At 46.3% G+C, this 12,071-nt stretch overlaps 1 protein-coding gene across 1 annotated transcript in view; it reads left to right on the top strand.

Annotated features, from left to right (window-relative positions):
- Positions 1-4,160: 4,160 nt before the first annotated feature.
- T265_10918 (hypothetical protein) overlaps positions 4,161-12,071 on the top strand; it is a gene marked incomplete at both ends in the record, with an annotated part of 30,353 nt that continues 22,442 nt past the window's right edge. The window contains 6 exons of the mRNA XM_009177433.1: positions 4,161-4,257; positions 7,801-8,033; positions 8,973-9,030; positions 9,097-9,248; positions 9,302-9,370; positions 9,432-9,640. Coding sequence (XP_009175697.1) covers positions 4,161-4,257; positions 7,801-8,033; positions 8,973-9,030; positions 9,097-9,248; positions 9,302-9,370; positions 9,432-9,640 — 818 coding nt within the window. The remainder of the gene's footprint in view (positions 4,258-7,800; positions 8,034-8,972; positions 9,031-9,096; positions 9,249-9,301; positions 9,371-9,431; positions 9,641-12,071) is intronic.

The raw sequence follows: 12,071 nt of genomic DNA, 5'->3' as shown, positions 1-12,071 counted from the left end.
CTATTGACTGCTATTATGACACACTCCTCAACTGACCCCAGCTGCCTCCATGACATTCATTGCAACTCGTTCGAATTTAACAACATCTGTGTCCCATCCAACCTAACCCCTGCACCTGACTTCCCTACATCAGTGCAACCAGTTAGTCAGTTTGTTCTCAGATTGCGCCATATTTTTGAGACTAAACTTGCCATGCTCCCCCAATTCGAATTATTCCGCCTCCACCTCCACTTTTGCTCGTTGTGACGCCAACCATTTAACCAACCGCCCGAGGTCACTCATGGCCAGCAATGCTTTTCCAGTTTTAGTTCATGTCAGCCGACTATGTCTTTGAATTAGTCAGACCTCATGCCCATCGTTCACCACAAGTTGCGAAAGAAACCTATTATTATTATTTCGTCGAATACTTCCCACCGTTTATGACATTGTCCCCCTTTCGCGCAATCCCCACTACCCGCTGACCCCTCAGTCATGCCCCATTCTGACTGTAAACGCATGATCATGCAAGACGGTGTGTCACCCACAAGTTGGGAATTAACATTATTATAATTGTGCACGCTGCCGCTTGTCTTCTATCCATAGTAAACACCAGGTCAATATCCATGCTAACCGAGAAGAATGAGGCTCCAACTATGGGTATTATCCTACTCCAACGGCAAAACACGACCCGTCAAACTCGTAACTGCAGTCGGTATCGCCTATTTTGTCAACTTATCGTAATTGCAGGGCTTGTGTCTATGTGCGACGCCCATTAGCCCAGTTCAATGGTCAACGACGGCCTGTCATACGCTAAATTGTACTCGATTTCACCTGAGAGGCCATTTATAGTAACCGCCAAACCCGTGCACGTGTTCGTGGTTGATCATGCCAGACGGTATGCCACCCACAAGATGGAAATAAACATTATTATTATTATTATTATTATGCCCAAACTATACATAATTGACTAATCCAACGAACAATCTCTTTACTTCGTATCCATACGTCGTCCATTTGCCAACCCCACGCCTGAAAAATACAGCCACCTTTAATGAATCATGTTTCTATTTATTGATAACATCGGTGAAAAAATAATCTGCGGTCAATCCAGTTTCAAGTTTTTACTCGATAGTGTTTCTGAAAAAATGTGTAATCAATTACGACTCGTGCACATTTTACGTGATATCATTTAAAAGAAATAATTAAACAACGTTGCGGTGGCTAACTAACGAATCGCTTAACGGATCCCTTTGTCCACAAATCCCGGTCGGCGTCCACGCTCAACCTGAAAACTTACTGTTATAAAGGTTAACACATTGCTTGCTCAATTAGTCCAGTTGGCGTGTGTACATCGATTATTCGATAGCGGGATTCGGTAACCACATGCAGTATTGGGCGTGGCGAAGTTAAAATTAAAGAGGTATGTATACTTGCAGTCGTAAGGCCAAATGGTAAAGACTTGAGTCTTACGATCGCAGGGCGACACGCGCCCTCAAGCGTCCACCCATAAATGCAGCCGTATCGAAGATCTAGTGATTAAGTGGGTGTTTGGCCTCAAATCCGCTCGTTTGGAGCGGAAATCCCAACTTCCCTCCATCTGCTATGCGATACCGATACAATGTGGCTTAATAAAATCGACAGCTCGGTCTTCCTCATCAAAACTCGTGACCATCACATACTTAGCCAGATTATCAAGCTTTCCAACAAGGAGCACCCTTCTGAGCTTTATCCAACTCACTGCTCATTTCGAGGTATTCTAGCCCGTCTTCACTTCTGAAATCATCTCGACCATATCCGAATAAATTAGCTAGTAAGATAGCCAAACCTGATGGGATCAAACTGTCCCAGATAGTGATTATGATTTAGCTGGAGACTGCAAGGAGACATTCTTCAGTGGAAAATTCCCAGCAGCCTTCGACCAGGCCCCCCACGCCTCTCTTCAACCCGAACTCACTACCGTTGGCATCATTGGAAGATAATTTCAGTGGTTTGTTTCCTACCTATCTGAATGTAACTGTCGCCTTTCAGATTTGCCGACAGAGACCCACACGAGCTATGGTTTCGAGACAACCGTTGGAAACACCTGAAAACGCATTTGTTCCGTTTCTCAAATGGACCGGGTCTCATAGTCATACGACAGAACAGCCCGCACTACAGCTTGATACACACGTTACTTGATATTCACGAATATACCGCCTTGGCACCATAGATGTTTCAAATTAGCAAACGCGACCCGAGCATTTTAGGTTCGTGCATTGATCTCATCTGTCACACCACAGTCAAAACTAATACAACTTTGAATGTATATATATATAAGTAAACTGTAGCCCCACACTACCTCTCCAACCGGATGAGAAAAATCCCTGCGGGATTAGATAAGCATTGTTTTGGCTCTGAGGATTTCCTCGGCCAACCAAAAATATCCCACTCTTCACAGAATTGCACATCCAAGCTAACTCATATCAGAAGTGACATCCGTCGCGGGGCTGCCCAGAAACCGAAGTATTTCAGTGCACTGATGGCATGGTTCTGCTATACCCAGTTTGATAGCACACCCGCAACTAGTCCCTTCCTCCTCTTGATTGCACCCTATCGCCCACTTGTTCCATAACCTGCATCCACAAGCAACCTCACGCTATGTTCTGAGTGACCTTATGATCATGCCCGACAGCACGTCATCCACCTGCTGGGAATGAACATCATTATGATAACATGACACTTTGTGGGTACAAAGTGCACACCAATGGACAGAATGACTTTGATCAGTTTATCCAAAAATAGCTGCGCCTTTGCCTCCTCTCCCAAGACGAGAACGCTCTCTGCATACTACAGATCGATGAGATTTTTGCCAGAAGAAGACCACCTTCAGAAGACATTTCATGTCATTATCTCATCGGTCACCAATTTAAGTGAGAAAGGGGAGATGGCGCTTGCGACGGACACAACCCTGTGTACGCAAGTTTAGGAGCTCCCCATATATTCCCGTGACATGTTCGCCTCTTCTGCACCTCCCTTCCACGACAATGCAAAAGGCTGCATGGTTGACAAATCTCACGTCAAATGCATGCCCTCTCCCTAACTTTGGGCCATCTGTTATTACGAGGGGCACTCTAACTCACGTCAAAGTGCTTTCTAGCAAACCTGTCGGACACTTTTCCTATTATGGGTCCCAAATGTAGACATGGATGTCTTATTGTCTCGTTAGGATGGCAGCGATGAACCACGGTGAACCCCCGATGGACCCAAGAATATCCTAACTACAATGGCAGATATAAACGGCCCATCCAGGGTGTTCATCTACAGGGCTGTCCACAAACTGAAGAGCGGCGTCGCGATGACGGTAGCGCCACTACCGTACCCACTCTGATGGCTTGCCCGTAGTCCAATATATCTCTATTCCCCAGACGGGCGTGTTACCCAGAATATCGATTCAGTCCGTTTAATTTGAGCAAGGACTTGAAAGCGGTGACCATCCACAGGAATCAAATAACGCAAATCGGGGACACACAAACACCTCCACTATCGATCACTATTGGAGTCATCCAAAGAAGCGCGCTAGGCCCCACCATTGTCTTACTTTACGTCAAAGACGTCTTCGGCGCCATATCACATGGTAAGGATTTCCTCTTCGCGGACAGTATAAAAATCGCGTACACATTCCCCCTCTGCAAAAGCCGGCTTGTTCTGCCCTCAAACACAATAGTTTACCCAACGGCACCAGTGGTGGCTCGATACATCGGTGACGATCAAACCTTGCCTTAAGCCAGATATAAGCTTACCAACCCTGACGAGATCCCTGGTTTCAGTGGAACGCTTGTGGCAACCATAGAGGGAATTTTCATGTCCAGGTTGCCAATATTCGTTCCAACTTAAGTTTTCGCGGATATAATGGGTGTCATTATAGCCTCAGTGGTTTCGAGATTACTTCCAAGTCCAAGTTCCGAGTTCGTTTACACAATTTCGATTAAGGTCAAACGAATCTGGCCTAAGCTTCTACTGCACAAAATCCTGCTGCTCTATCCCGGCTGACGCTTTCACAAACAGTGGAAATCCTATCATCTATTCCACGGAGATCAAAGATCTTGGCCTCAGATTTTATTGTACTTAAGTTCGTTTACACAATTTCGATTAAAACTGTGGTCGCATGGGGAGATCTTGAGCGCCCGAATAAGTACCATCAAATGCTGAAAATTCATGTTAAAGGTTCTCTTTTTCAAACCACAGTTTCAGAGAAATTTTGGTCGTTTCTTTCTGTTAAATGGCATCTTCAAATTCGAGGTACTTATTGACCTTGAGAAATCAGTTACCTAAACGAATCATGTGAAGAAGTCGTAGACGAGCTCAGTAGCAATGCGTATTCGAGTATGCAAAGTGGCAAGCTCCAACATCTTGTCGTTTCCGAGACAACATTTTCACGTTTTGATATTGTTCAACCTACCCTGTCTTACCCTGCTATCTGGTCGGCCCCGTGATTCGTATGCTGATTGGTAAATGGTGGCCCTCAAGGTCATTCAGCTTATTTATATTACGAAAACCGGGCACACGGATGGTACCGCAGCATACGGTATGTCACTTTGATTGATTCATATGTAAGTATTGGTGATGTACAACCTTGCTTACTGGGCTTTGGCTCATGAGCTTTATTTCTGTTTTCCATCCACAGGAATTGTCGTGAACACCTGCCTTCGGCTAATCACTGCCCCCTGGTGCTTCCATAGCGTGCATAGTACATAAATTGGCGACCCTGCCCGGATGGTTACCACACACAGAGTAGACCTACCAGAAAGATCCTGGCTCTACATATGTGCACACAAGCCTCAGAGCTACCACGTTGCTCACTCACACACGGTAGACGCAGCCCCAGATACAGCAACCCCTGCACACACTCACCAGCTTAACGCACCACACAACTAGCACCGGCCGGTTCACGTAGGCCATGGTACACCGGGGACGGTGTTCTTCAAAAAGGAGGAATATCACTATTACCACAACTTTTCGATTCTTCACTTTTGTGACCTACCAGGAGTCCATGAAATGCACCGTAGGATTTTAATGATAAATAGAACCTTAATTTGGTTTATATGCACTGCAACAGCGTTTTTAAGCGTTTGTTCCAGTCGCTCTCCGTCTTTGCGTAAGGTGTAATGCTTTTTTTAAATATAGTCCCTGGCGCCTTACACGGTCTCTAGATGCATGTGATGGGAGTGTACTTGACAAAAATCAGTGATACCTAAAGCGCCATTCAGCGGCTATGTATAACTATACAGTCGAAAATGAGGTATTTATCGTGCAGATTCAATTTGTATGTGACGAACTAACGAAAAATGGTTTCCGAGGTTGTGGTAATAGCACAGCCGCTTTATTTCTGTTTTCCACCCACAGAAATTGTCGTGAACACCTGCCTTCAGAGAATCACCGTTCCCTGGTGTTTCCATAGCGTGCATATTACAGTACATATGGGCTTGTCGCTCCCCCCATCCACGAGGGCATCTTACCCCTAGCTGTCTAGTGCCGTTTTCCCGACACGATGAACATTTACGATACGCGGAGAAATTCATTTGTCGGCATTAACCCCCTGTCGTCTTGTTTATGCCGGAGCATGATGAAATATATTTTGACCGAATTAGATTCACTCGAAGTGTAATTGTTATTGCAATGGGAATTTCTACCAGAAGAGTTTGTTTTTCAATTTTTCCTACGTTCTCTTTCTTGAGTGGCCGTGCCCAGGTAAACAACTTTGCCTACTACCCCAATCGACTGATCCGCAAGCTTAATCTATGTGGTATGTGCACTTCATATCTGTGAGCGATTGCCCTGAAAAAAATCGTTCAGCTGTAACACCTTTTTAGTGCCTGGCTGTCATGCTACCTGAAGGAAGCAGGAGGCCTGGGATACTGCCCGGTTGCCCAAGCCTAAACAGACGAAGTCGAGAACCAGATGTTGGGTTCGAACCACAGACCTTCCGTTCAGTGGATTCGTGCCATAACTACTGAGCCATCTCGTCCCCGTGTGAGAGCTTCCTGTAGACCTTCATGCGTCCGCGGTTGCTAGCATACTGTGACAAAAAATCTACTGTACGGGCGCTGTTGTAGTGCCTGACGGTCAACAGAATCAAAGGTACCCTCCAGGTCAAGGAAGACAACCATTGTTGGTTGCTGGAAGCAACGTTGTCGTTTCGGAATCTATTGGAGGGTGCAAATATGATCGATGCATCATCTTGCAGGACAGGATCCAGCGTGTTTTTCACGGATCTGTCTCTCCCTGTGTTCGGTCAACCTTCGGAGGACAATACCAGAGAGCACATTCGATTTCACCGATACCAGGCTGTCACGGTGGTTTTCATGCAGTGTGCGCGTACCATTTTTGAAGATTGAAATAGTTGTCACATGCTCCAGGTCCAGGGACTCAGCTGAGTGGCAGTAGGTGGCCACGAGAATTGTTCAATGTGCTCGGCCCAGCGGTCGAAGCATTCTTTTTTATCGATTTTGGTCGCACCACTTTGATCCTCTCTGGTTTCGCCTACCGACGGTTCTCAGGGACTAGTCGCACGGATCAACTGAAATAATATTGGGGTATGCCAGGCCTTCTTAACCTCTTCCATGCCCGAGTTCTTCCGAGTTCACCTGGCCTCACGGTCGGTGTGGACGCTATGTTTTACTTGACATCTGATAGTTCTTCAGGGGGTTATGTATATAAAAAGCAGCATCCAGATGGACAATCTAGTCACGCTGCAGAATTTTGTAGACATAATCGGGCCCTTATATTCACATACCCTCGGGCGTGTGAGAGTGTATGGTGCGCTTTCTAGAAGATTCCCTACTGAAGATTGTGTCCGGAAGCACGTCCAATCACTATTTTTACCAATATCATCATCAGTGAAATGATATGGCAAACTCCGAGAGGCGGTATATAAAATAGTTGCTAGTGGGAACCATTTCGATTCGAAGTACCTAGACGGCGTCATCTTTATTTTTGAAGGCCGAAACCAGAAACCAGCTCTGTTGGATGAACTGACCACCATCATACCGTCTTTCAACGTGCTCGTTACACCTACAAATTGCAATCATGTTTCAGGACGGCAGTCTGCAATTCAGGGTGGAGCACAGGAAGTTGTGGAAAAATTTACACACCAAGGCAGTCGTGGGTTATTTGACAGAAATATCTGATGAACTCAGCAAACGAATCTCAATTTCACCGACCTTGTTTGCTAATTTAAATAACTTGTTCGAAGGTGCTCTCTGGCCTTATCCCTCGAAGGTTGACTGAACACAGGGAGAGGCAAATCCGTGAAAACCAAGCTGGGTTCCGTTCTGCAAGAGGTTGCATCGATCATGTATTCACCCTCCGACAGATTCTGGAACAGCCACACTGCTTCCAGCAACCAACAATGGTTGCTTTTCTTGATCTGAAAGCGGCCTTTGATTCTGTGGACCGCCAAGCACTGACAGTGTCTGCGGAGCAAAGGTGTCCCCCGTAAATTCTTGACCCTCATTAAGGCGCTGTACGCTAACTCCCGAGGCCGTGTAAAGGTCTACGGGAAGCTCTCTCCTGAGTTCACCACATCAAGTGGCGTCCGACAGGGTTGTCCTCTTTCACCTTTCCTCTTCAACCTCGTCATTGACGAGATCATGGAAGACGCACTACCAGCCTCTAATGCCTGTGGGGTCGAAGTGCTCCCTGGGCCTCCGCTCACAGACATCGAGTACGCAGACGACATAGCTCTTCTTGGATCTGACCCCAGGGCAATGCAAACAATACTAAATAATCTAAATAATTCTGCCTCGCGGTTTGATATGCGCTTCACACCTGCAAAGTGTAAAGCGCTACTGCAAGACTGGGTGGGCTCGCACCCTAGCCTCATGCTTGCGGATGAACCGATTGAGGTAGTAGACAAATTTGTTTGCCTGGGCAGCTGTATCAGTCCCGGTGGTCTCGCGAAAGATGATATTCCCATCCAGATTGGGAAGGCTAGAGCAGCTTTTGAGAACCTACGTCACCTCTGGTGTAGGCGTGACATCAGTTTCTCTGTCAAGGGTCGAGTTTACAATGCTGCGGTGCGCTGCATATTACTATATGGGTCAAAAACCTGGCCACTGCGTGCTGAGGACGTCAAAAGACTTTCAGTGTCCGACCATCGATGTCTTCGGAGCATTGCCCGAATCTGGTGGGAACACCTGATCAGCAATGCTGAAGTACGTCGAATGGTATTCGGGAGAGATTACACACCCTCGACAAATGAACTGATCACACTTGCGCTTGCTTGGCCATGTGCTGCGTATACCAGTCGACCGACTTCATCGAAGGGCTCTTTTCGCCCAACCATGTGAAGAGTAGAAGAGAGCCAGAGGCGGCCAAACAATGACTTGGCAGCGAAGTGTGAAAGCTATTGCCAGCAAACTCAGCTGCGCTGGTCACTGCCGTCTTCCTGGATGGGGACGGCGAGACGGGTCACATCAGTGGCTAGAGACATTATCAGACATGGCCCAGTCGCGCCCTCAATGGCGCTCGTGCATCAAAGCTATTGCCTTCAATGCATAGCTCCTTTCCCAACCCCCACTCACTTGACAGCCCACTGACAGTGCTGGATTTATGCACTAATTTATCATCTCCCGCCTGCAATGCGTAGCTACCTGCCCCCCCGACCCAAATTCATCTCCCGCCTGCAATGCGTAGCTACCTGCCCCCTCCCCCGACCCAAATCATCGGTGAAACTGCGGCAGCTACAACCACAGTACGACGAGTACGCGGTTTTTACAGCTGACAATGATGATGATGATGAATGTACGTTCAAGTCCGCTGACAGCTTCAATGGACTTGTTTTTGGCTTCCGCATGGCATAATAGTAGATCTACTTTATTTTCACTGTTGTCTTTTCTAATCGCGCCACTTTAGTCCATCAAGAGTACAGTGTTACCGCTTTGCAACCGGACTCAATTTATCGCATTTGTTTCCAACTTTCTTCTCTCACAGGCCCCTTCGTTTTCACATTTCAGACGTCCAATGGTCCATGCAGGAACGAAGAGGCTCGTAGTGCGCGTTGTCAGCGATATCGTAATAATTTTGCTGTGTAAGCCCACGGATATATCTCTGTTTTCATACTTTCTGTCTCCTTGGTAGTGCACCTCTGCTACTTCATTATAAGTGCTGCTGCTGGATTTTCCAGACTCCGAATCTTTTGTGACGATGATTCCCTTCGCTATCCACACAAATCGGACACTATCACTATTGTGGGCTGTGCTTTCTATGCCTACCTTTTGCCGGTTCTTACTGTGAGTACGCGGGGGTGAAAATGTTTTAAGTATGATTGTCATATGATTTCTAGGTCGTCATACTGGAAGTCCTGTTGGCTGTCTATAACCGCTTCAGGCTTCAATACCGTGTTTGGAAAATGGTATGTCAGACAGTTTTCGTCTCCTGGTTTGAAGGACTAATCTTGCATATTTTTTTCACAGATGGCCTTCTTGATGTACAATTTCGTCATCACTTTTCTCATGGCCGCAGGAGTCTGCTTAATGCTCACAACTTTGATCAAGTACACACTCGGGCGACCACGACCGCATTTCTTTGATGTTTGCAAGCCAGACGTGTGCCAAACTCGTACAGGCGTAGCAGCTTCCTATACTTGTCGAGGTACAAACAAGGATGCATTAGATGACCTATTGTAAGTTCTCCAACATGTTTTCTATCTGATTACCAATGGTATAAGACCATTTAACTTCTGGTACTTGTTATATCCATCATATTCTTTCTCCCAAGGACTCTTACACTGCATGGGGTCTTTCACACCCAATTGTGCGCTGTTTGCTCAGTGCTTAGCATCCCAAAAACCACGGCCAACCGTTTTCATTATCTCAGATGAAGACTCCTGAAAGGGTCACAGGGCTGGCAAGCTATCCGCAAATTCATGTACAAAACGTTTGGTGTATTCTAACCGTCGCCTGCAGTACGTAGCTGCCAGGTTTCAAATCTTCCATGGAGAATTTGAGATAGCTCAATTTTTAAGACGGGAAACTACTAGCCAAAAATTCTTCTTATCCAACATCTGCATCCCGATTGCTCCCGTCTGGGCTTTGGCAATCTAACATTATCTCAGCACTCATGTTTCTTTCTGGTGGAGTGACAGCTAGGCAATCAAAAGATTTTACATGTTTTTTAATCCACGCAGGCACTGGCTTTAAACGGCCCATGAACGAGATTGTTCTGTGTCCTCTCCTGAACATATGTAGTGCTGTATATGTATATATGATGATGATGCACTACCACGAGGTCAGATCCAAGAAGAGCTATTTCGTCAGTGTACTCGATGTCTGTGAGCGGTGAATGTAGATTAGCAATTTGCATTTCGGTCCAGGCTTCGAGGCTTTAGACAGGAAGGAAGAAGTGGAAATCGGTTGAACATTTTTAGAGGTTGAGGGATTATCACTGACAACAACACCAGATGAGAACACTAGTACCTCGCTGTCACACAACCACGTCAGTCTACCTTATGATAGAAAAAAGATAAAGGCAGGGAGGCGACCTATGGTTGGTCTAGAACAAACGGCTGAGGAGATTACACCTCCAGCACTGTCATACAGTCCAGAAAGTGACGGCATCAACGCAACTGATATCGGTCAGCCGCCACACTGTTCAGTACCTCCAGTCAAGCACATGTGGGAGGCAAATAGCACTAACAGCGCCAAAAATTCCAGTGACGTCCTTTATTCCCTTCTTGCATGACAAGTTCGGTCCACCTCTAGGTTTCAGCCCTTCCGAACTAGGTGCGTCTACGCATTCGTAGCACATGACCCAGCCACCTCAGTTTGCATAGCTGGTTGCATTCTTTGGGTGAAGTATTGAACACTGCACCAAAGACCCGTTTCCTGATCATCTCATTGTGAACACGCTGGTTCCAACAGATCCCAGCCATAGTTCTGAGACACCAGTGATCAAATACCCAGAGATATCGCAGAACAAAAACCAGAGGTGGCTAAGTCTCACAACAATACAATAATATAGCCCACACTGTTATCTGATACGCACATCATTTGAGAACAAGTGAGATGCCTTTTTGATGTCACAAGTTATTTAAATTAGCAAACAAGGTCGGTGAAATTGAGATTCGTTTGCTGAGTTCATCAGATATTTCTGTCAAATAACCCACGACTGCCTTGGTGTGTAAATTTTTCCACAACTTCCTGTGCTCCACCCTGAATTGCAGACTGCCGTCCTGAAACATGATTGCAATTTGTAGGTGTAACGAGCACGTTGAAAGACGGTATGATGGTGGTCAGTTCATCCAACAGAGCTGGTTTCTGGTTTCGGCCTTCAAAAATAAAGATGACGCCGTCTAGGTACTTCGAATCGAAATGGTTCCCACTAGCAACTATTTTATATACCGCCTCTCGGAGTTTGCCATATCATTTCACTGATGATGATATTGGTAAAAATAGTGATTGGACGTGCTTCCGGACACAATCTTCAGTAGGGAATCTTCTAGAAAGCGCACCATACACTCTCACACGCCCGAGGGTATGTGAATATAAGGGCCCGATTATGTCTACAAAATTCTGCAGCGTGACTAGATTGTCCATCTGGATGCTGCTTTTTATATACATAACCCCCTGAAGAACTATCAGATGTCAAGTAAAACATAGCGTCCACACCGACCGTGAGGCCAGGTGAACTCGGAAGAACTCGGGCATGGAAGAGGTTAAGAAGGCCTGGCATACCCCAATATTATTTCAGTTGATCCGTGCGACTAGTCCCTGAGAACCGTCGGTAGGCGAAACCAGAGAGGATCAAAGTGGTGCGACCAAAATCGATAAAAAAGAATGCTTCGACCGCTGGGCCGAGCACATTGAACAATTCTCGTGGCCACCTACTGCCACTCAGCTGAGTCCCTGGACCTGGAGCATGTGACAACTATTTCAATCTTCAAAAATGGTACGCGCACACTGCATGAAAACCACCGTGACAGCCTGGTATCGGTGAAATCGAATGTGCTCTCTGGTATTGTCCTCCGAAGGTTGACTGAACACAGGGATAGGCAGATCATCATTCATCATCATAATCGACAGCATTTCATCAGTGTTCAACACCGATGCTTGACT

The sequence above is a fragment of the Opisthorchis viverrini genome (assembly GCF_000715545.1).
Source record: "Opisthorchis viverrini unplaced genomic scaffold opera_v5_423, whole genome shotgun sequence".
NCBI classification, from domain to species: Eukaryota; Metazoa; Platyhelminthes; class Trematoda; order Opisthorchiida; family Opisthorchiidae; genus Opisthorchis; species Opisthorchis viverrini.
This window is presented reverse-complemented; position numbering and strand designations above follow the sequence as displayed.